Source organism: Impatiens glandulifera, chromosome 1, assembly GCF_907164915.1.
Source record: "Impatiens glandulifera chromosome 1, dImpGla2.1, whole genome shotgun sequence".
In the NCBI taxonomy this organism is placed as follows: Eukaryota; Viridiplantae; Streptophyta; class Magnoliopsida; order Ericales; family Balsaminaceae; genus Impatiens; species Impatiens glandulifera.
Genome location: NC_061862.1, coordinates 160,086,842 through 160,112,752, shown reverse-complemented (window position 1 = coordinate 160,112,752; position 25,911 = coordinate 160,086,842). Strand labels below are relative to the sequence as shown.

The window sequence follows — 25,911 nt, the reverse complement described above, 5'->3', positions numbered from 1 at the left end:
GATTTAAGGGAAAAATCGGTTCGGTTAGGGAAGGTAGTATGGAGAAGTCAGTTTAGGTGAGGTGAATTCGGTTTGGTTGAGGTGAGGGTAAAGCCGGTTCAGTTAGAGACAGAAAATAAATGAAGAACATAAGACACAATTTTTTATGGATGTTCGGAATAAACTCTCCTACGTCACCCTTTTTCTCAAATAGTGAGAAGGATATTCACTAATTGGAATATTTAACAAACACACTCTGATCGAGTTTTATTTACTGCTCGTCGGTTATACCACTCACACAATAATGTAATACTTTTACACAAGGTAAAATACACAGTTTCTCAAAGTCAGATTTCAAATATTTTCAATCAATATTTAGGGTCGCGCATAAAATTTGTCTGGTTGTGAATCTGTAGAAATCCGTATGTTCTTCGTTGCCTTGAGCTTCTATTTATATGAGAAATATGACAACGGTCATATTTTTCTCTCTCCAGGGGATTGGTCATCCGAAGTCGTGTCGGTTCAGATAAGGTGGCGTGCACGCCTTGCCATTTTGGACACATGGAAGACATGCACTAGACAGTCGCCTGTTTCAGAAGATTGCTTGTGATCTTGGGTAAGGTTAGGTAATCATTATCCTGCCCCATGCCTAGTTTCTTCTTTTACATATTCCCAAAGAATATTTTGTTTGTCTTAACACGTTATCTTTAAGATATTCATATCTTTTGAATAATCTTCCCATTGAAGATGTACGTTAGCTCTTAGGATTTTTGATGGGTTGAACTAGCCGGACACTTTCGGGTTGCAACTCAACCGGTCCTGAACTTAAACCTTTCCGGATTTCTGCACAAAGATTGAACCTGTCTAGATTTCATCTCAAACCTAAGAATGCTGAAGGTATTTATTAGCCGGAGCTGAGAGCAATTAAATGACCGGAACTTATTTATGACCGTAGTAACTCATTTAATAACCGGAACTCATTTATGACTAGAGCAACTCATTTAATGACCGGAGCTCATTTAATCAACCGGAACAACTCATTTAATAACAGCTCATTTAATAATCGGAATCACTAGTCACCTGTGTGACAAGTAGGAGTGTTTACCACTACACTACAACACTTTCTTATTATATTTAAATCAATTAATATACTTGATATGACTTAGCAGTTTAACATATATATTTATTTGAACTTAGTTTTAACTATTAATTAAACTTTTCATAAGTTCTAACAATTATTTTCAAAGCTTGTAATCGTTGGCCGGTTTAAAATTAACTTACTTAATTTTTATTTTTAACAATTTCTTCATTTTTGATTATTTAGAATAAATATTCAAAACTTGTAATCGTTGACCGGTTTAAAATTAACTTACTTAATTTTTCTAATAATTTCTCCCTTTTTGATTATTTAGAATAAATATTCAAAACTTGTAATTGTTGGCCGGTTTTAAAATTTAAATAAGTTTAGGAATTATTGTAATCTAACAATCCTAAAATATTTCTAAGGGAAGAAAACTTAGGCTCGAGAAGTGGCTTTGTGAGGATGTTAATTAGCCACTTCATGCTTGTTCCTTTCATGTGATGTGTTCGTCAGCAGCTGGCTTTCTGGATGCAATGTTGACTCTTCCAAGCTTCTGTCTTGATTTACCTACATTCATAGACAATAGAAAATATGGTCCCCATTTTTCTTTGGGGCCGTGGCTTATTAATCCCTTGAGAATCCATACTTTGATTAGTTTGATGGATTTTCCGTTGTGTGTATGTATAGTATATCTATCTGCTGATGATTTAAGTTTAAAGGATGATTTTCGGTAAACATCTCTTGACTTTCGGTTAAGTTTTTCTTTTTCATACAAACTGGCTGTCCTTCTCTCAGGTTTCAGCTAACTTGAAGTTGGCTTTACATAGATCATCTCATCCTTTAAAGTTAAATCATTGCAGCTTGTAATTTCTTCCTTGAGCTTCTCATTCACAGATGAGATCTCACTTATTGAAACATCAACCTCTTTCTCTTTGATTTGAGATGAACAACTTGAACTATCAGACATGGTTTTTGAAATAGTTTGATTAAGGGATTCTGACAGTTTTCTGTACTTAATGACCATGTCATTTAGTGCAACAATTAAATCATCTCGGATAAAATCATCAAAGGAGAGATCAAATACTTCAGATTCTTTCTTAGCCGTGAAGAAGGTATCAACTTTATCATCATTGTCGCTGGATGATGATTCGTCTGAATCGCTATCGACCAATTTTCCCTTGCTTTCAGCAACCATTAGAGTCTTCTGCTCTTTCTGGTTCTCCTTTATTTGGTCACTACCTTCAAACAGTTGGATCAACTTTTTCCACACTTCTTTTCCTGTTTTGCATTCTATGACTTTCTCGAAAGTGTTTATGTCTAGAGATTTAAAAATATGTCTCATGCAATGGTTGTCTATGTTGTTTCTTCTCCTATCTTCAACCGTCCATACTTCTTTCTCCTTCTCGATTTTTATCGGACCTTCTTTCAGGATGGTGCTCATTTCATCATCCAACGTGATCAGATGTAAATACATCTGAACCTTCCAGCCACTAAACGTCTCGCTGTTTAGCATGGGTGGCTTATCGCTGTGGGTCATGCTTCCCATCTTTTTCGGTTGCTTGAGTGTTAAGATTTTTGCTATGATACCTCTTGTTAGGATCGAGATCGCCGATAGGGGACTGGGATCTAGCTAAAAGTATATCGTTTACACAACAACACACATAAAATTGGCACTAATCCGGTTAAAGATTAGAACCGTTCTAAACACTACACAGAATGTCACAAACTCTTGAACCTGGTTCAAGTGTGGAAGTAGTTTGTTTCAGCCTGAAGCAATTGTACACGGTTCGGCTAAAGAAGAGAATGAAGAATAATCAGTTGAAATGATGGGAAAACCGGTTCGGTTGATTTAAGGGGAAAATCGAACCGACCCGCCCAACCCAACTAAGAAGAACCGAACCTGACAGACACATTTTATCTTTCCTTTTGGGAGGGTACGGAGAGTAGTGGGTACCTCGTAGGACCTCGACCCGCCTACTCGGATCTTGTATGGATATGCAGGAAGGGGTGCTCCTAGGTGTGTTACGGGGTTGTGTTAGTTCGCTAGAATGGATTCTTCGTCAAGTCATGGGGGTGTGGACACACTTGCGCGAATTCGGGTAACGGCTACAAGGGAGAAATCGAAAGGAAAGAGTACCCGACCAGGGATGGACGTAAACTCGTAAGCTACCGAGGGTAGGGATAATCGTCCAGGTCTGATTGTGAAAGAAAAAAGCCGCCCCGCCACAGCAGGCGGGTTGCTTCCTCTGTCGTCGTCGGGGAGCTCTTGGCGAGGAGACCTCAGGATAAGTTGCTAAAACAAAGGGGAGGGGAGGATCGACCCGTTCAGTAGAATTCCGAAGAATGCAGCAGGTGGAGACATTTCTTTGGCCCCCTGAAAAAGGAAATGCGGGCAGGGTAGAGCTCAACAGAGGGTTCGAGAATAGGAATGGGTCCTGCCCTTAAGATGAAGATAAGAAAAGAGTTCCAAACCTTTATGCATGTATGGAGAAGTCGATTTAGGTGAGGTGAATTCGGTTTGGTTGAGGTGAGGGTAAAGCCTAGAGACTTCTGAAATTTAAAAATGAGTTTAAATAATTTGAGAACCAAAATAATGCAACCAGGGCTAATTTTTATTTCATCAATCTCAGTTACCTCTCCTTTGCCTTTTAGCATTTGGTATAGGTTATTTCTTCTTTTTCCTTTTAGTGTCATTACTAATACCTGCACCTAAAAAGGGAGTTAGAGTGACTATTATATTCGGGTTTTAGATTTCTCTTTCTTCCTTTAGACCTGCGGATTGATTTAATAATAAAACAACATTTATTCGGTAGCAGTTTCATCAGTTTTCATAATTGTCACCCACACCTCCTCCCCATTGAGAAAGCAAACCAGGACAACCAGTAAGTACAGACCAATTCTCTTCCCCGTTTTGTATGAATCAGACAATGGACAGTTGGATTGAGATAGAATACATAAGAGCAATCAATAGTACAGAAGACTTACAACGGTGATGTGGTGATGTCGAGATCGATCGGGACTTCATCTGTCGGAGAAAACTCGTCGTCATCGGTGGGCTTTATTTTAAAACAGAAAAATAAATTAAATTTATTTGTTTTCACTTTTCAAGAATAAATGAGGCTCACTCCATTCGAACTTAACTTTGTGTAAATGTGTTATCTTGTTAATAAATTTTTTTTAATGAAAGTAAAATATATCTATTTTATTGGTTATAAATTATTTGAAATAGTTAATCTTTATCTATTTTCTTGGTGTAACTTAAAGTCAATTTTATCTATTTTCTTAGATGCAAGTTAAATGTCAATCTTATCTATCTTCTTTACAAGTTATTTGAATGATTCAATTTCATCCTGACCCCATCTTATTTGATAAAATTTTCCAGGTTAATATATTTTTTTTATAACCAAGAAATGGTATATTATTGACTTAATCTATGCATAGCTCAAGAAATTATAAAATAAAAAGTTGTATAAATATATAGCCTCGAAACAATATTTTTTTCTTAGATTTTTTGAAGCTTATTTGTGAATCTGGTAAGTATTTCTTATAAAAAAAAAAATCTTCATTTTTCTCAATTTATATGAAGGAAGCATTGCAATGCTTGACATGTCTATGTTTCATACATTATTTATTTATTTATTTATAGGTTGTTGTTTGCTTGTTGTTGGTGTACTTGTGTCATAAATTTGGAGAAGAGATTTTAAACTCTCTATACCATGGGCAACTCTATGCAAATTATTGCTAAAAAACTACAACTATCAAATTCCTCCAACCCTAAAGTTATGGAACTATCCCCACCAAAGAAGTGTCACGAATTAGAGAATTTCACTTGCGAAATATGTGTGGAGAACATCCTTTTTCCAGAACAGAAATTCAAAAACAGAGATGTTTGTAGTCATCCTTTCTGCAATGATTGCATTATCAACTTCGTCAAAGTGAAAATTGAAGTTGACAATACCGAGAAGATCAAGTGTCCCGGCCTTTGTTGCGATTTCAATCTTGATATACTCTCTTGTCATTCGATCCTCCCTGTTAAGTTGTTTGAAAAATGGTGTGATATCCTTTTTGAGAAAGCCATTTTGGGGCTCGATCATTGCTATTGCCCTAATCGAAAGTGTTCGACGTTGATTGTCAACGAATGTGGTGGAGACGTGAAGCGGTCTGTTTGTCATAATTGTAAACAAGCGTTTTGTTTCAAATGTAAAACTTCATGGCATGCTGGCTTTGATTGCGAAGAGACAGAACAAATTAAGGATTCCAGTGACATCGCTTTTGGTGTTCTTGTCGAGAAGAATAAGTGGACAAGGTGCCCAAAATGCAAGTTCTACGTCTCCATAAATATCACTGATTGCAGAAAATATGTCTTTTGCAGGTTTTAATATCGTCTCTCTTTATATACATAATATTATTTATGTACATCTACTTTAAATAAATATAATTTTATGAATATTGATGCAGATGTCGGACCAAATTCTGTTATAATTGCGGTAAGAAGTTGATAAAGGCGTTTTGTGAATGCTCCTACTCGCAATCGCCGAATCGACTTATAAGGCATCTAGGCTCTTACCAAAAGTTTTGGCTAGCTGTTGGTGGAATTTTAAATTTTTGTATTCTTCTATTAGCTATGAGTCTATCATTTATCTTCCTTACAATACCTCCAGGTCTAGATTCTCTACTTTTGGGTTTATTGTTAATAGTATCGTGGGTCATATTAGGATTATTTAGTTTTTTCTTTTTTAGTCTTAGAATTGATGTAGTATTCCTAATTGTTAATTGATTTAACACACAATAATAAATAATATTAGTCATTATTTATTTATTTATTTATTTATATATTGTTATGTCTAACATTATTTTATTCATAATATTTATAAATTGCTTCGATAGTGAGTTGTTTAACTTATGTTTGATGTTCAATATACACTAATAATTAACTCAGTTTATTCATGTTACTTTTTTTTTTTTACTATAAATCTGATTCCTTTTATTATTTAAATTAAATTTTAATCATAAAAAAATACAAAACAATTTATTTAATTATTACTATAATATATAAATAAACAATCAAACAAACGGAGTTGTTAATAGTTTGTACAGGCATGGGTAAAATGCTATATATAGTCAGATCAGATCAGTAAGTGGGTCTTTACCCAAATTTCTATCATTTTCTCACTTTGGGTCTCATTTCAAATGGGCCATATTATTTTCAAATGTGGTACACAGAAAATGCTTCCAATTTGGTCTTCAATTGTGGTATGAATTGAAGAAATGTGGTGTACAATGTTTGAGCGCAGATGTGACACACAAGGTTTGGGCTGTATTTTATTTGTTTTGGCAAGAAAAAGAAAAAGACATGAAATTTAAAAGTTTGTTTTGTGTCCTAATACTCAGCTCAGAACAGAACAGCGTGCTCATGTTATGCGTGGCTTTCTTACATCATATTTCCCTTTATTTGCGATTATGATTCATTTGCTTTGTTTATTGTGCATTTGATAATTCAATTTAAGGTCTTACTTTGAAGACACAACCATTACTTTGTGCATGATACTCTTTGGGCAATAAAATTAACCCCCACTAATACGTTACTTGGGTTAAAAATAATAATAATAATAATAATAATAATTAATATTTATTTTTTGTTATTCAAGAGCCTCTTGGATTGTCCAAGTCTCTTATCTAGTAAATCTACCGGATATGGAAGACATGTATGGAATCGTACATGGTCGGGAAGACTTGTGGGACATCGTCTTAGACAACGATGATGTAGCTCCTGAGGATGTTGCTGAAAATGCGGAAGCATCGAAGAAGCGGAAGAGACTCAACGTGAAGGCATAATTTGTGTTGAAGAGGTCAATCTCACACAATCTGTTTGAGCACATCATCGACTGTGGATTTGCTCGTGAGATTTTGGAAACACTTGATCGTCTTTTCAACAAGAAGAACGAGGCTCGTCTCCCGATGCTTGAAAACGAGTTGGCAGCCGCAAAACAAATTGGATCTATCTCGGTGTTCTTTCTTATGGTAAAGTACATATGCTCAGAAATTTTTTTATTGAACCTAGATGAAAAAATCTCAGAGACTCGAACAAAGATGCATATTGTTTGAGGACTTCGACCCTAATATACATCATTCATCACCTCGATTCAAGGTTGGGCTCAACAACCTTCACTCGAGGAGTTTGAAAATCTCTTGTCATCTTAAGAGTCATTGGCCACACAAATGACTGGAACGAGTATAAAGGAGGAGTCGAATAGTGCGTTGTTTGTGAAAAATCGAGCTGGAAAAATGGAAAGTTGAAGAAGAAAGAAACGGGTCAAGATTTTTCAAATATTCCTAAGAATCCTCTTAAGTGTTTAGGTGCGGCAAGACTGGACACTTCAAGAGATATTGTCGAGTAAATTTGGATAAACTTTGCTAGTTCAAATCTCGGAGAAAAGTTTGACCAGCGTGTTGAGGAGGATTGGGACAAAGTTTTTCATGTCAATGTGATGATTTTGAAGGAAAAGCAAACAGAGACGTCTCATGGTAAACAAGAGATCGATTAATGGTGGATCGTCGATTCAGGGTGCAGACATCACGTTACTGGAGATGATTTTGTGTTCTCGTCGAGCCAAGTTCATAATGGGGCGGTGGTATTGTTATGGCAGATAACTCAGTTCACAAAGGAGAATGAATTATATTTAAAATTTATAAGAAATTAACGGGTATAAAAAAATAAAAATAAATAAAATTCTTTTAATGTAATTTTCTTTATTTTAAAATGGAAAAAAAATGTATATATAATCATATATTTTTTATTTGAAAAATATGAGAAGCATTTAGTGTTCAAGAATAAAGGAGGACCCACTCAATCAGAACTTAAAAATGAAAGGAGTCAGTTAACACTTCCTCTCTCATTCTCCTAACAACTATAATGGCTTGGACATGGAGCCTACTATCTCCTCCTCCTCTCAACTTCCTAGCCAATTCCTTCGGTAAGGATAATAAAACTTCCATCAACGATCTCGCCGCTATTAATTGCAGATGTTGGAGAAGAAGAAGAAGATCGGACTCTGTAATTGTAAGAGCTTCGGAAGACGACGACGAAGACAAGCCATCATTCAATCCCTTCGGCTTCGTCACCGATAATCCCTCCAGTAGGAATGCCATCCAACTCCCGGAATCTCCCGCCGAAGATGGAAACGTCGGACAAATGCTTTATGTATGATTTCTCGTTCAATTCTTATCAACTTTTATTCGTTTCATTCACTAGTAACTAGTAGTGTAATTCTGGCGGAGCTCTTGTTTTCTTAGCTAAGTAAAATCAGACTAGAAAATCGGTACAAGTATAAAACTGTGGTGTCCACTTCTCACCATGAATTGTGGTATAGAAGATCGTCAGCTTATAAACATAATCTCATAGCTAGTAGCTACTATGTTCGTAACTTCCTGTGTTTGGTTCATGAATTAACTATTTGTTTTTTTCGGTTGTGATAGATTTGATTTGCAATCAGAGAATTCATAGTTGTTGTTTGTTTTTTTCGATTGTGATAGATTTGATTTGCAATCAGAGAATTCATAGTTGTTGTTTGTTGTAGAGAATAGAAGACAAGGGAAGGGACTTTGGCTCTACTATTAGATCTGGGAAACTTAGGTGGTTTGTGAGAGAAACAGGTGTCTAACTGCCTGAGAAATGAATTATTTGTTTACATTATTCTTAACAGCAAGATCATGGTATTGTAGGATCTGGAAACAGGCGTGGTACTGTTGTTTTACTTCATGGTGCTCCGACTCAATCTTTCAGCTACCGAGTTGTCATGTCTCAGGTTCCATTCTATCATATAAATACTAGGAGAGTAGAGAGGTGAACGAATGAATGGATGATTTACAATGTTTTATTTCTTAGATGGCAGATTCTGGATATCATTGCTATGCACCTGATTGGATAGGTTTTGGCTTCAGTGATATGCCACAGCCAGGATATGGCTTTAACTATACTGGTTTGTCTTTAGAACCTAAATGTTTCAGCTTATATATTCTGGGCGATGGGTTGAATATATCAAATATAGAATTTCTCGTGTCACAGAAGAGGAGTTCCATACTGCATTTGATGGCTTGCTAGACACTTTGGAGATCACATCACCATTTTCCCTTGTAGTTCAGGTTGGTAAATTCTATAACATCGAGTTTGTTTATTCTCATTTTGGGTATTTATGATCTGGTTTTAAGTTTTGATAAGATCAACTAAACCTGAAAGTAAATGTACATGTATACATAAACTAGACTTGTCATGTTTCTCTGTAGGGATTCCTTGTAGGTTCTTATGGTTTAACCTGGGCACTGAAGAATCCTAGTAGGATACAAAAACTAGCAATTTTAAACAGTCCATTAACAGATTCTTCTCCAGTTCCTGGACTATTTAAACAGCTAAGGTTTATTTTCTGACTACTCCTCAAAATAAGACAAGTATTTTGTCTTCTTTATCTTACCCGAGATGTCCTTTCAATCCACAACTCACAATCTGAATTGAAGGGGCTTGTTCCGTTCTTGCCCTTGACTGTTTTCTTTGCTGTTTTCCACAGAATTCCACTTTTTGGTGAATTTACTTGTCAGAACGCTATAATGGCTGAACGCTTTATCGAGGCAGGTAGCCCGTATGTATCCTAAACTGCACCTCTTCTCTGAAGATCTATGCATTATGTGCATGTGAAACGAATCTGAACATATTCTTCCAATTCTTGGTTATAATATTCCAACAAATAAATGGACGGTTAAAGATTTATCAGCATCTGGTGTTAATCCAAATATATAGATGATAAATATTTGCTCACCTGGAAAGTTACAGGACGGTTTTATACTTTATCCTTCTAAACAGGCAGAATCATAAACAAATAGTATGCCAACATTTTAAAAGTATATCCTGTCTTCTGGCTTCATACAGCTGACAAATTCCCCAACTAATATATATATATTCTGTTGTTACTGGATAAAGGGAATTCTGTAGGATTTTACTCAGGTTCTATATCATTACTTAGCTGTGATTAAATTGTTTGTTTGTCAATAGCATAGGAAATAATTGGCACATTTACAGAAAGCAGCAACCTAATGGCACGATTATATCTTTATTCTTGACAGCTATGTTCTGAAGCTGGAAAAGGCTGATGTTTACAGATTACCATACTTGCAACGCAGTGCACCTGGATTTGGTATGTCATACCATCTACTTCTAATGCTTGGTGAATATCTTGTTTCCTGCACCAACCTTAAATTGGGGGCTTTCAAGCTCTATTGTTCATGAATTTGTATTCTCTCAATGAAAGCAAAAATATTTTTTTCCTAATGTATAATAATAATTATAGCATCATAGAAAAAATTACATTTCATGGGTTAGTGAAAGTGATCTGGATCTGATAATTCTCCTTGGCTGAAGCTCCAGTCATCATTCAGAAAACATTGATTATTTTTCCTCTAAATAAATGTAATTAGTGTGAAATAATAAAGTAAAAAAGATGGAGTATATTTGCTTCAATTAATGAAATGAATTTTCAAGGTCTTTCTGCATATATTTCATAATTCTTGGGGATATGATATTTCACATGGATACTAGAGGTTTAGAGAATATCAAACTTTCCAAGTCAATATCTCCCTAGATTTGCAAGCTATATATCAAGATGATAAAAAGCTCATCATTTATTCCTTAATGTCTTTAGCACTGCTTGAATCTGCAAAAAAAGCCAATTTCAAAGGTATCTCGAGCCAAATAGCAAAGGGGTTCATGTCTGAAAGGTATAATAATATTATAAAGCAGGATAATTTATTAATCTAAAGGTTCAATGTTACCTTTCCAGTTACTGCCAAATTCGTTTAAATTGCTGTTAACTTAGTAATCTGGCTGATTGGTAAAGATGGGACAAGCCAATATTAGTTATCTGGGGGATAGCAGACAAGTATTTGCCAAACTCAGTGGCTGAAGAATTTCAGAAAGGAAATCCTAAGAACATTAAGCTTAAGCTGATTGAAGGTGCTGGCCATATGCCACAGGAAGACTGGTAAAAGGAACAATCTCTCTGCAATATATATATTCAAATGACAGATACCATATTGATCTGGTGCAAATTCCTAATCATTTTTACTTGTAACAGGCCAGAGAAAGTTGTGGATGCTTTGAGAATGTTCTTCTAGAAGCAGCAGCCCTGGACAAACAATCAAAGCCTTTTGGTTATGGTATTTCTTCTTTCTTTTTTCATTAGGGGATCAGAAATCAGAATCCCATAATTTATATAGTTATTCCCCTGAAGAACATGTTGTGTACAATTTGTCCCTGAAGTGTTGTCAATATGTGGAGACAAATTTACTTGTCTAGGTTGATTTGAGCTTAAAGAATCATGAACCTATTGTTTATCTTCATTGAGCTTATATGACCAATAGTAGTTTATAGATTAGGTAGGTAGCCAGTTAGAATCATCATAATATTTATCAATTTGCTAAGAGTAGTATCCATGAACATAATCCCTAGTTATGCAAACACTTGTTATGTGGGGGAATGTCAAGCACTTGGCTAACTTCCTTTAAATAATGAGCAATTTACACCCAAAAAGGATTTTTAGAGTGAATTATATTGGAGTGGGTCAAAGTTCAAACTTGAAAAAATGTTGTACAAAATATTGCAATGATTGTTACTTTTGTTTCTTAATAAAGACACCTTCTTTGTGGAAGAAGCTTGATATGTCAATATTTTTGAGTTGAGTTTTATGTCTTTTTTTTTTTTCGATGTTTGTACCGGAAGAATTCATTTTACATGATTGTATTGTAAGAAATATTTTAAAGATTTTGCTATTTTTATACTTAACCACTAAGTAAAATAAAGTCCTACATAAGAGATTAAATGTTTCAAGATCACTTTTCATTAAGAACATGAAGTCAGGATTGTGTGGGATGACATTGTATGGCTATGCTAACTTTCCTTCAAAGAGCAAAATATGATTTATTTTAAAAAATGTGAACTTTTTATTAAAATAACACAAGATATGTTTAATGACATATAAAATCAAAAACAAAATAAAAGGAGAAAAATAAGGTTAAATGTCAATAAGATCAAAAAATTATCAACATGTACAAAATTCTTTTTTCAAAAAGAAACAAACGCATGTAGCATAAAAGTCTTTAATTCTTTCAACTCTAAAATTTTTCTCTTGAAATGCTTTTTTTTATTTTTCTCTTTAAATTGTCCACCACATAACGAGGAACATTTGCTCACCACCTTATCCATTTTCTCATAAGTCAGCCACGTTAGGTGGCACATCCCAATGAATGTTGTGTAAAAAGACCAACATGTCTCTGGAAAAATTGTAACGGAGAAGAATGTGATCAATAGTTTCCTCGTTTTTCTTACAAAGACAACACTTAGTAGTCAATTACATCCCCTTCTTTTTAAGTTTGACGGTAGTTAAAATTTCCTCGTGTATTGCTTCCACGCAAAAAAAAAATCCTATAAGGGATTTTGGCTTTTCACACTTCATTCCAGGGAACCGAGTTAACACCCCTTGAATGGTTGCATGGTAGATGACATTAGTCTTAAAATCTAGTGAACCAGTCAAAATGAAACCACCGTCAAACTCTGGTTGAATTATAACTTGCACAAGGGTTTTCACTAAATTGGTCAATTTGTCCTCTTTAGCGAGCGAAAGCTGGCGATACGATGCGGTTCTCCATTAAGTGAGGCGAGAAGTAAGTTTATAGTAGTGAGTCACTCTAACTTTCTTTTTATAAGAGATTTCGTATAAATATTTTTTTTGAAAAGAAATTAATTTTCATTAATTCAAACAAAGAGTTATATATCGAAAATGAAATTGCATAATAATGATAAAAAAATTCAAACAACTAAATAAAAATATGTGTTAAATTATATGACATATTTGCAATAATTAAAATTATAATGATGAAGATCGAACAATCTTGTAATTTCTTAAGGGTGACTCCAAAAATCCGTAGCAATGAGGGATATATAGAAAGTCGAACAACCAATCAAACAGTGTCGGAAGAATCTTAAAAAATATTCTTAGCGAAATTGAACTTTGTCGTTGACCGAGGGTTGATAAACAACGCTGGAAAAATCATGTCAAGTGATAATTAATCATCTACGTATATGGTCAAAAAGTGAGAAATCCGTATAATTAATGGGAGGATACATGTAAGAGGGTCTCTGACTGAAAGATCTTATTCGGTGACTCTTTATTGAAAAAATGAAAAACAACTCAGATCTGGTACATTTATCTCATTTATTGCTAAATATGTGACTGACTTGAAAAACATCACCAACACAATCGGAATATATGAGCAACAAACGATTCACCGAATATTGGGAGAATTATTCGAATCACAAAAATTCGGGATAAAAAATTTGATCTATATCAAACAAAATTCAACAGCAACTCAAATCTGAGTTGTGAAAATAAAACAAGGCACCCTCCTAAACTAAAAAAAATCATTAGAGAATCAAGATGAAAAATCAACATAGTACTCTAATCATTGGAAAGGCCAAGAGACCTTTTGACCTACGATTTTTAGAGATTTGTTTTTTAGAGAGTTTCTCTTGTGATTCACATACCCACATAGTATAGTTAATCCCATCATCAGCAGAATTTAACCATTTTGGAAAGAAAAAAACATAGTATATGACATAAGAAGATTTGTAATTGTACTTATTTGAAATTTTAACAAGTTTTCTTCCAACTTTCTATCTAATGCATTATGCACGTCTAAATACTAAAAGATTTGTAATTGTACCTATTTGAAATTTTAACAAGTTCTTTTCCAACTTTCTATCTACGTCTAAATACTAAATGCAATGGCGGACCCAAAAATGTTTTCTCGGGGGCAAATACATAGTAACGTAGCATTTTTTACGATCAAATAAATGCATTTTTTAATTAAAATTTTACTCGGTAATTACATAAAAGTATTAACAAGCACAATTACTAAATTGTTGAATTTCTTGTCTACTGCCGCCGCTAGTGTCTGGAGAAGAAAGGGAGATTGTTGTCCGCTAGAGTCTGAAGGAATTAAGGAATAAAAATTAGAGAGATTAGAGATCACATAGATAAGAATTAGGGCAGAGAGGAAAATAGATGAGAGAATAGAGAGGATGAGAGATTAGAGATGAGCCATACAGAAGAGAGAAAAATGTGGGACCTAATTGTTATATTAAAAATAAAAAAATCTTTTCAGGTTGGGAGGCCCGACCCCATGTCCGCCACTGACTAAATGAAATTTATTTACTTAACAGGATAAATTGGCCGTTTCTACATTTACAATATTACTAAAATATGTTATTCGAATAGATTTAATGTCATCTTCCTTCCATTAGTACATTGTGTTTTTATTTGATAGTATATTGCATGACATCCCATTATTTAAAAGCTAAACATGTATAAAGAATTGAAAATAGCATAAAAGCTAAACATGTATAAAGAATTGAAAATAGCATAGGATGTAACAAACAAATGAAAGAAAAAAAATGAATGGGAAGATAAACTTATCTAAAACAATATTTTAATTATCTGTCATTGTATCAACTGACTATTAAGCTTAGTTTAATTCTGAAATACTGAAATTATTTGCATTTGTACAATAATATATTACTCTATTTTTAACTAATAAGATATCGTGAAAAATGTATCACACATTTTGGGTTTAAATCTCAACCTTAACATTTATACTTATAATTTCAATATTTCTTTTTTTTCTCTAAATCACTTTATTTATTTATTTTATTTACTCTCTTTCTCTTTCATTTTTTTTCTTTTCTCATTTCCCTCAATAACTTTCTTTATATAATTTTATTTCATCACCAATTAATTATATAAATTTATTAAATTAATTATTTATATAAATTATTATAATAATAAAACATATATATTTATTATTCTTCTAATTTTATACAAACACATTTATACAAACAAATTAAACTCTTCACCTTATTTGTATTTATTATTTAAGATAATATTATTTTATTATTATAAATGATTAATTATAATTTCTTTAGATAACACAAAATAAAAATATAATTATTACAAAATCACGTTCATGGAAGTTAAATATATCACTCCGGTAGACTCGACCTCAAAAGTCAATAAAAGATGGAAAGTCAAATCGATAACCATCGTAGGCATTCTCCATATCGATAATAGTTTGTTCATAACGAGACTGTTGAACGTTTTATTTTCAATTTCCACTAATTTACTTAACTTAAATATGGGTGCTCTGGTGAGATCTCACGAATAAAAAAGATTGCAGTCAATTATCGAGTGATATTGTTTTGACCCGAAACAAGGAATTTCATCATAAGCAAAGAGATCTTAAAAATATTAGCAAAAAAATTATATCTTTACAGATTTCACAACTAATAAGTTATTACAAAGAATAAGGATATTAAAAATATTAAATTTTATAAACCTTTACAATTAATTAACAAAAAATTAGGCAATAAAAAAATTATAACATAAAAATATAATATACTAATTAAATTTTTTAGTTATTTTCTTTCTTATTTTTTATGTAGTATTTTAATTAAATTTAAAAATATATATATATTAATAAAAACTTATAAAAATTAATATATTCATATAAAAAAATTTAATAATTGTTTTTTAATTTAAATTATTTATTAATATTTTAAATTAAGTTAATAAAATTTCAAAACATGTCATATTCTCAAAACATCATAGTTATGTTCTCAATATAGCGTTGTCATGTTCTCAAAACATCGTTTCCATGTTTTCAATACAGCTTTGTCATGTTCTTAAAACAAATGTTGAAGATAATACTTCTATTTTTGCTGAAGTGTTAAAAGACATGAGGGAAAAAATTATGACAAATTCGACAACATCAACTTCTACACTGACAACTCATGTACCAACATCTTTTACACCAATAAAAAAAATGATTCACTCTCCCGTGAGAGTAAGGGCTCGAGGTCAACTACCAACAAAACGAAAACAATTTGTCATTAAAAAAGTTATGAACAAATCGGCGGTAAGGGCTCGAAATAAGGTTAGTTTATAGATTGTCATATTGTTTATAATTCATTGTCATATTTTTCAAATTGGATTTTCATGATGTTTATTTTGTATTGTTATGTTGTTTATTTTATATTATCACGTTGTATAAAATACATCGTAAAATTGTGAATATTGTATTGACATTTTGTTTATATTACATTGTCATGTTGTTTATACTACATTGTAAACAACTACATTGTCGTATTGTTTATACTACATTATCATGATGTGTGCTTATAACTGAATTGTCGTTATTTTGTTTTTGGCAAATTCGATGACAATAACCGCAATAGTGCAGAATTCAATATCAATTCAACAATGGAATGATCTAGTCTCGACTCAACTTTCATTCACATCACTTTTGTTTTTTCAGGTTAATAAACATGACATTTCATGTTAATAAACATAACATTCCAGTTTAAGAAACATGATATTTCATGTTAATAAAATGACATTTCAGTTTAAAAAAACATTATATTTAATTTTAATAAACATGACATTTCAGATTAATAAACATGCGATTCCAGTTTAATAAACATGACATTTCAAGTTAAGAGAATGACATTTCAGCTTGAAAAATATGATATGACATTTTAGTTTAATAAATATTACATTTTAGGTTAATAAACATGACATTTCAGATTAAGAAATATGACATTTCAGGTTAAGAAACATGACATTTCAGTTTATTAAATATGACATTTCAGTTTAATAAACATAACATTCCAGTTTAGTAAACATGACATTTCAGTTTAATAAACATGACTATCTAGTTTAATAAACATAATATTTCAGTTAAATAAACATGTCATTCCAGTTTAATAAACACGACATTTCAGTTTAATAAACATGACATTTCAATTTAATAAAATGACATTCCAGTTTAATAAACATGACATTTCGGTTTAATAAACATGACATTCTAGTTTAATAAAAATGATATTTTAGTTAAATAAACATGACATTTTAGTTTAATAAACATAACATTTCAGTTAAATAAAAATGAAATTTCAGTTTATAAACACGACATTTCAGTTTAATAAACATGACATTCCAATTTAATTCAAGTGTTATGGTAGAATGGATTAACAAAGAAGGAATAACTCATATGAAGCAATAAACATATGAAGCTTTTTCTTTGCATTTACAAAGGTGACGTCACACTCCCAATTATTCGCTTTGCCCATGCAAGTCTGTATATGTCGCATGAGATACACTCAACAATCGTTGTAGTTCGTATTATCTTGTCATGACATTATAAACACCTTCAACTTGTATGTGGAGAACATATGAGCCATGGGAGAGACTCTAAGAAGTGAAAAAAATTCATAAGCTTCTTAAGTATCTTCGGAACTTGGTCCTATTTGTCCTCAAAGGTAATACCCTCTAGGACTGTCCTATTGTCAATTGATTTAATTTCTTGTTTATTTCGATTGTATATATCCAAGTAAAAATGAGAACTTTCACATGGAGACAAAAAAAAATTACACACAAAAACATGACAATTTAGTTTTATACAAAATGACAACATCGTTTAATAAACATGACAATTTAGTTTTAGGAACATGACAATTTAGTTTAAGGCACATGAAAATGCAATTTAATAAACATGACAATTTAATTTAGAGAATGACATTTGTTTATACATTTGCAGTATTCAAAACATTAAGAGGAATGATATTTATTTATACATTTGTAATTTGTAGTATTCTAAACATTAAGAGGAATGACATTTGTTTATACATTTACAGTATTCAAAACATGATTAAGATGAATGACATTTGTTTATACATTTACAGTATTCAAAACATGATTAAGATAAATGACATTTGTTTAAATATTTTCAGTATTCAAAACATGAAGATGAATAACATTTGTTTATACATTTGCAATATTCAAAACATCAAGAGAAATGACATTTGTTTATAATGTCATTTGCTTATACATTTGCAGTATTCAAAACATTAAAAGGATTGACATTTGTTTATACATTTTCACTATTCAAAACATTTTCGTTTGTTACCTTTTAACATTGTTAGAAAACTTTTTTTCATTGTCTTACTCTTCTTCATTTCGTTTAGGCAATTTAACACAACTTAAACTTTCAATTGAGATTGAAGAATGATAGTCAAACGGAGAACGGAAATTGCATGTGGTGAAGGAAAGGAGAAGAGGAAGAGGAAGAGACGTGCTAGTTTTGCGGAGGAGTATAGAGTTCAATCAAAATCATAAATTTGAAAGAAGAAGAGATGGGAGGCGTAATAGTTTCAAGAGAGGCGCGCTAGTTTTGTGGTGAAGGGGAAGACGAAGAGACGCGTGTGTAGACACCACTTTTTTACATAGCCCAATTTAAACTAAAAATATATATAATAATAATAATAATAATAATAATTCTAGGTTACTTTTGAAAAATATATAATAAAAAAACAATCAAGACCTAAGTCATTTGACCCAAACCAAACATGCTTAAGAGGCCAAATGGTTGGACCTAAGATTTAAACGGGTTAGAAGTTGAAACCCAGCAGGCCAGACCCATTAGGCCCTCAAGCCCAACGCCAAAACAAGCCCAGTTTGGTTTTGGGTTAAAATTAAACAAACAAAGAAGTTAGAGGCCTATTTGTAACATCGGAAATAAATTAGGGGCCTCTGCGTTTGGATGAGAGGGGAGGAGACCCCTACCCGCCCACATAACTCTACCCTCTCCCTCTCTTGCCAACCGCCCATCTGATCCCATCTGATGATGGAGAGGAAGAACACCGGTCACCCTCCTTTCATCCCATCCACAAAGCGACGCCAGATCTGGTCTTATCCTTTCAGATAAGATCAATAGTATCATTCATTTATCAAGATCCATAACATATTCATGTTTACATATTTACTTTCTTGTTTTGAAAAAACAACAAGATCTGTTATATTTGTGTTCTTTTTACTTGAAAAAGAAATTTAAATTTTTTATCATTCTATCTAATAGCCATGGGTTAAAGGACCAATCGTCTTAATATGGGCCTTAATATGGGTAGTTGCGATTGAATTTAATTCCAATCGCCATTATTAACAGTAGTTGCGATTTTTCTAAACCCCAATCGCCAAGTTTGCCAGTTATTTACCATTTTTTTACTAGTGTACACTCCGATTTCTAAATCGACTCATCAAGGTTGAGATATTGAAATCACCATTTGATGTTCATTTCGATAAAAACTAATTGAGTCGACCACAGGGTTCTCAAATGTACCGATTCTATCAAATATGTCCTGACTCAATCAAATTTTATTCAAAGCCAAAAGTTGCAAAACATTCTCTAAAAAATAGAAGTGAAGTAAACATTCAAAGAGATAGGGTTCGGAAGGCCTACAAAAAAATCATCATCAAAGTTAAATATTTTGATCAAACTCCTTTGAGAAATTAAAAATTCTAAATAATTGTTTATTTACAAAAACTAAAAAATATCAAGATTTGATTAACACAACAAATCGTCAATTAAAAATATCTTGACAAAACTTAAATCATAAAGTTTTGATTGACGAAACAATCGTCAATTAAGAAATATCTTGACAAAACCGAAACCAACAAAATTTGATTGACATAAAATCGTCAATTAAGAAATTTCGTGACAAACTAAAATCATTAATATTTGATTGACACAAAAATCATCAATTGTGAAATATCTTGACAAACGCAAAATATTCAAGATTTAATTAACAAACAATCGTCAATAAAGAAATATATTGACAAACCAAAATCATCAATATTTGATTGACAAAACAATCGACAATTAAAAAATATCTTGACAAATACAAAATCATCAAATTTTAATTGACAAAACAATCTTCATTTAAGAAATATATTGACAAACCAAAAATATCAAGATTTGATTGATAAAACAATCATCAATTAGGAAATATCTTGATAAATTAAAAACCGTCAAGAAGTGATTGACGTAAAACTGTTGATTAAAAGGGTAAATAAGATAATGTTAATTAAAAACAAATAACCTAAGCCCTAATGGAGTAAATGGACTTTCTAGAAATCTAATTTGAATTAAGACAAATCCATTTTTCTGGCCAAACTTTGAGCTTTCGGTTCAAGTTCCGTTAATTTTTCAAATCTAAATAAATTGTAGATAAATTCTAAATGATGAGTAGTTGAATGTTGATGCTTCAAAATGTAAACTGAAAACTTGCAATATATGGTTTTGATGTATGCGGACGGACCCAGAATTTAGGGTTAGGGCGACTTCAAAACAATTGTTGTGGTTTAAAAAGATAACAAGAAAATTTTGAATAATGCAATGGATAAAAGTAAGTTTTACCATTTTTTTTAATAATTATATAAACAAACAGTGAATTATATTAAAATTTTTAAGAAATTAGCTAGTGTTGTCAAATTTGAAAAGGAAAAAAATATCCAATTTAGCAAGTAAACAGATTCGGTTCAAATCTTGTACAGGCCTGTTTGTTTGTTCTATTTTAGTTTAACTTTTTTAACATTTAATGCCTTAAATAATTTTAAAAAAAAATCAAAATAAAATATATTACGTTTTTAAATAATTTTTGAAACACAAAAAAAAAATATTATTTTAAAAGACCAGATTGGCTCCTCTTAATATTCTAATAAATAGTTGTACATACAATTAATCTTTAAAAATCAATAAAAAAAAATGATTTAAAAATGTATATATATTTAAATAAAACTTAAGAAAACCATTATTTATCTTAATAAACATTTATAAATTATTATCAAAAACTAACTTATATTTAATATGTTAAATTACTTTTCAAATTAAAGTTATTATATAAAAAAATACTAACAAATTCCTTTTAAATATTTTATTTGTAAATTAATTTTAAAATTAAATTTTAATTGATTTCTTTTAATATTTTAAAAATACTTAAAAAATTAATGTTAAAATTGTTATTGGATTAAAAACTAACTTTATTAGTTTGTTATTTTTCAGTTACGAAATCGATAAATTCAATCTTCAGAATTATTTAATTAAGTTCTTGAAAGGTTCTTAAAATTGATATAATATTATTTATTTAATGAGTAATATTACAATAATTTATCTATTTATAATAGTAATAAAAGATATAACTAATAAAAAAAACTTAAGAATTAATTAATATATAAGCCTAATTAATAGGAGATAAATCAATAATTTCTCTCATTTGTTTAATATTTCATCATCCCCCTTCAAGCAAAAAGGTGAGGCACAAACTGTGAACTTACTACGTAAAAGAGCAAATCGATGAGAAGCAAGACCTTTGATAAATATATCAGCCACTTGATCTTCAGTATGAATGTACTAGATGAGTAGTTGTTTACGAGCAACTTTTTCTCAAACATAGTGAAAATCGATTTTAATATATTTTGTGCGAGCATTAAATACTCGTTTTGTTCATAAGAATGCGACACCAATATTATCACACCATAGAACTGGAGAAAATGAAAGTGAAACTCGAAGTTCGCTAAGTAGAGATTTAATCCAACAAAGATTAGTAGTTGTATAAGCAAGAACACGATATTCAGATTCAGTATTAGAGCGAGCAACTACTTGTTGTTTCTTAGAATTCCAAGAAATGCGGTTGTCACCTAGAAAAATACAAAATTCAGTTGTTGAACGACGATCATCAAGACATCCAACCAGTTAGCATTAGAGAGTAGCCGGTAAGAGTGAATTGTAAAATTGGACGAAGAAAGATCCCATGGTGAGGAGTATGACAAAGATATCGAAGAATACGCTTTATCGCTCCCCAATGAGAAGAGGTGGAGTTTGCATGAATTGACAAGCTCGATTGACATCAAAGACTAACTCAAGACGAGTGAGTGTAAGATATTATATAGCCCCTACAATACTTCGATAGAGAAATGGATCAGATAAATAATCACTATCATGTTTAGAAAGAGAGGAGCCAGCAGAGACGGGAGTGTGTAATGGCTTTTCTTGAAGCATATCATCCAGAGTGAGAATATCGTCAATATACTTTGATTGACAAAGAAATAAACCATCTTTGATACGAGTGACTTTCATCCCAAAAAAGTAATGAAAATGACCTAAATATTTAATAGGGAATAGTTTATTTAATTGAAGTATAATTTTTATTAGAAACAATTTATAGTTGTTTGTGAGAATAATATCGTCAACATATACTAAAAAGTATGCGGTTATTTAAGGTGCATGATACGTGAAGAGAACCGTGTCAGATTTTAATTCTATAAAATCAAGAGATAGTATAGCAGTCCAAAGAGTAGCATACCAAGCACGAGAAAATTATTTAAGATCGTAGATTGCTTTATGATGTTTTCATATATAATTAGGAAAATATGAATGGACAAACCGGGTGGTTGTGTAATGTAAACTTCTTCTTGTAGAGACCCATGAAGAAATATATTACTAATATCAAATTGATGAATGAACCATTGATAAGATATTGCCAAAGAAAGAATAACACAAATAGTAGTGAGTTTTGCCACATGACTGAATATCTCTTCATAATCAATATCTTATTGTTGATGGAATCCTTTAGCCACAAGACGTACTTTATGTTGATCAATAGACCCGTCATATGTTTTAGTTTGAAAACTCATTTACATTCAACAAGATTATGGGATGGTGTACGAGGAATAAGAGACCATGTTTTATTCTGAATAAGTGCATATATTCATTAGTAATAGCAAAACGTCATTGCAGATCCTTATTAGCTTTGGTAAAACATGTAGATGTAGTAGCGGAAGAAGTAACAGTGAGAGCTGATGAGGACATAAATTGTGCTTTATTGCGTGTGATTATCTGATGAGTAGAAGATTTAGGTGCATTAACTCTTGTGATAATTGGTTGTGCTGAAAAAACGGTAATAGTAGTAGAAGAAGATGATATAGTTTTTGGTGATGTTGTGGAGGTCGAAGAGGGTGATAATGGAGATGATGAGTGATATGAGATAATAGAGGTTGTATTGATGAATTAAGTATAGTTGTTGGAAGAAATGTCGCATTATCTTCAGGTGGTTTAGATAAGTGCATAATGTCATTTCTTTTAAAAGGAAAAGTGAGTTCGTCAAAATTGACATGTCGAGAGATAAATATTCTGCTAGACGGAATGTGAAGACACTTATAACCTTTGTGAGATGAGTTGTAACCAAGAAAACTGCATTCAGTAGTATGAAAATCGAGTTTGTGTTGATTGTACGGTCGTGTGAGTGGATAACAATAACACTCAAATGTCTTCAAAAAATCATAGTCACGAGAATAGTTAAATATAGTCTCGAATGTGAACGTTGATGTAATGTCGGAGTAAGAAGAGAAATGATAATATAGGTGGTCGTTTCAAAAGCTTCAATCATGTTTATATAACACGTCATAAAGAAAATATTAAAGAAAATTAACAAAAAATAAATAAAATAAAATACCAACTTTATAATATTAATAATAAAAAAGTTATATATTCATATAATTTATTTTAACATGCTTTTTTATTTAAAAAATTATTAATATTTAAAATAAGTTAACAAAAATATGAAACTTCTAAATATATAACTAATTAGTGAGTTATACATCATTAATAATTTATAAAAAAATTAAAATTATTAACATTATAAAAAAAATATATATATATATATAATATTAATTATTAATATTATTACAAATATAAAAAAGTTAAGAAATAAATAAATTGAACGTTTAAGTTAATCAAATTACACAACTTTATGGATTAAAACAAACTGAATATTATCAAAATTTACATGAAAATAAATAATATGCATGAGCTATTAAGGTGAATCAAACAAAGCTCAGCTCAATAAACACTGGGGCTAAGAAAATGGCACTTGGCACGAAAGCAAACGGTCTGGCCACCTCTAGCCAGCTCAAGCCAGCTCTGCTCTGTGTTTAGTTTTTCGGACCCAATCAATTTGTCTAACTTTAATACCACCTCCCAAAAACAAATTGACAAGAGAGAGTTCACGAGAAAAGGAATCAAAAGGCAAACGAAGTAGGAAGAGGTCAAAATTGCTCACAAATCCCTTAGATGATATTGGGGTAAACCCAGAAATAACCTTTATCCTTTAAAACTCTTACATGAGCTCTTGCATCAACACCCTTTTCATCGTTTTCATGTACTATGTTCTTGTTTTTGTGCTTACATTGATCAATCTGCGATCTTCTTTTTGTTGATTTATGATGGACCTATGCATGTATCTCATTTCCATTTCCACCTAACTAGTTAACTAGCTAGTTAGTTAGTTTGATTCAAATATCAATCTCTTAGCTAACCTAGAAAGAGATCAGAAAATAATGGATCCAAAGTCAGGCAAAGACAAGTCCAATAAATTCAATTCCAATAAATCCAAAGTCCAATAAATCCAAGTCCTCAGGCTTGTTTTAGGATTAAAATGAATTAGGGAGAGAAATGAAAAGACAACTGAATTAGGGAGAAATGAATATGCAACCAATTTTCATATAATTGATGGAGTACTTCAAAGTGGATGATACAAAACGTTATGAAAAGAATTTTAACTCGTTAAGAAGACGGTCAATATTTGACTAACATAATAATCATTAATTAAAAAATATATTGACAAACTGAAAACAATCGAGATTTGATTCACATAACAATCGTCAATTAAGAAATATCTTAAAAAAACTAAAAATATCAAGATTTGATTCACACAACAATCGTCAATTAAAAATATCTTAACAAAACTAAAATCATTAAGTTTTGATTGACAAAACAATCGTGAATTAAGAAATATCTTGACAAAATCGAAACCATCAAGATTTGATTGACATAAAAATCGACAATCAAGAACTATCGTGACAAACTAAAATCATTAAGATTAATTAATTGACACAACAATAATCAATTATGAAATATCTTGACAAACGCAAAATCATCAAGATTTAATTGATAAAACAATTGTCAATTAAGAAATATCTTGACAAATAAACCAAAATCATCAATATTTGATTGACAAAACAATTGACAATTAAAAAATATCTTGACAAATACAAAATTATCAAATTTTAATTGACAAAACAATCTTCAATTAAGAAATATCTTGACAAACTAAAAATATCAAGATTTGATTGATAAAATAATCATCAATTAAGAAATATCTTGATAAATTAAAAACCGTCAAGAAGTGATTGACGTAGAAAACGTCAATTAGGGAAAATCTTGTCTTTTCAAAATCCGTCAAAAATTAATTAACGTAAAACCGTTGATTAAAAAGGGCAAATAAGATAATTAACATAAACAATGTTAATTAGAACAAATAAGAGAACACCTCATTTCTCATGATAAAATATCGTTAATATACTTTAATTGACAAAGAAATAAACCATCTTTGGTACGAGTGACTTTCATCCAAAAAAAGTAATGAAATTGATCTAAATCTTTAACAGTGAATAATTTATTTAATTGAAGTATAATTTTTGTTAGAAAAGATTTATAGTTGCTTGTGAGAATAATATCGTCAACATATACTAAAAAGTATGCGGTTATTTGAGGTGCATGATACGTAAAGAGAACCGTGTCAGATTTTGATTCTATGAAATCAAGAGATAGTATAGCAGTCCGAAGAGTAGCATACCAAGCACGAGGAAACTGTTTAAAATCGTAGATTTCTTTATGAAGTTTGCATATATGATTAGGAAACTCTGGATGGACAAAACCGAGTGGTTGTGCCATGTAATTAAACTTCTTCTTGTTGAGACTCATGAAGAAATGTATTACTAATATCAAGTTGATGAATTTACCATTGATAAGATATTGCCAAAGAAAGAATAACACAAATAGTAGTGGGTTTTGCCATATGATTA

General features: G+C 31.4%; 2 protein-coding genes across 3 annotated transcripts; both read left to right on the top strand.

Moving 5' to 3' along the window:
- Positions 1 to 4,776: 4,776 nt before the first annotated feature.
- LOC124913543 (E3 ubiquitin-protein ligase RSL1-like) lies at positions 4,777 to 6,895 on the top strand. The gene is made up of 2 exons (XM_047454031.1): positions 4,777 to 5,366; positions 6,709 to 6,895. Exons 1-2 carry the CDS (start codon positions 4,777 to 4,779, stop codon positions 6,893 to 6,895), a joined length of 777 nt encoding a protein of 258 aa, XP_047309987.1.
- A 1,046-nt stretch (positions 6,896 to 7,941) lies between these two features.
- On the top strand, positions 7,942 to 11,446 carry LOC124920479 (haloalkane dehalogenase). Of its 2 annotated transcripts, XM_047460975.1 has the most exons (11): positions 7,943 to 8,261; positions 8,638 to 8,713; positions 8,783 to 8,865; positions 8,946 to 9,039; positions 9,126 to 9,202; positions 9,344 to 9,471; positions 9,622 to 9,693; positions 10,175 to 10,245; positions 10,750 to 10,825; positions 10,945 to 11,088; positions 11,182 to 11,446. In XM_047460975.1, the coding sequence occupies exons 1-11, from the start codon at positions 7,974 to 7,976 to the stop codon at positions 11,219 to 11,221; spliced, it is 1,149 nt and encodes a 382-aa protein (XP_047316931.1). In that variant the 5' UTR covers positions 7,943 to 7,973; the 3' UTR covers positions 11,222 to 11,446. The 2 variants fall into 2 exon arrangements, with proteins under 2 accessions (XP_047316932.1, XP_047316931.1); XM_047460976.1 differs by lacking the exon at positions 9,622 to 9,693 and having other exon boundaries at positions 7,942 to 8,261.
- Positions 11,447 to 25,911: the final 14,465 nt, after the last annotated feature.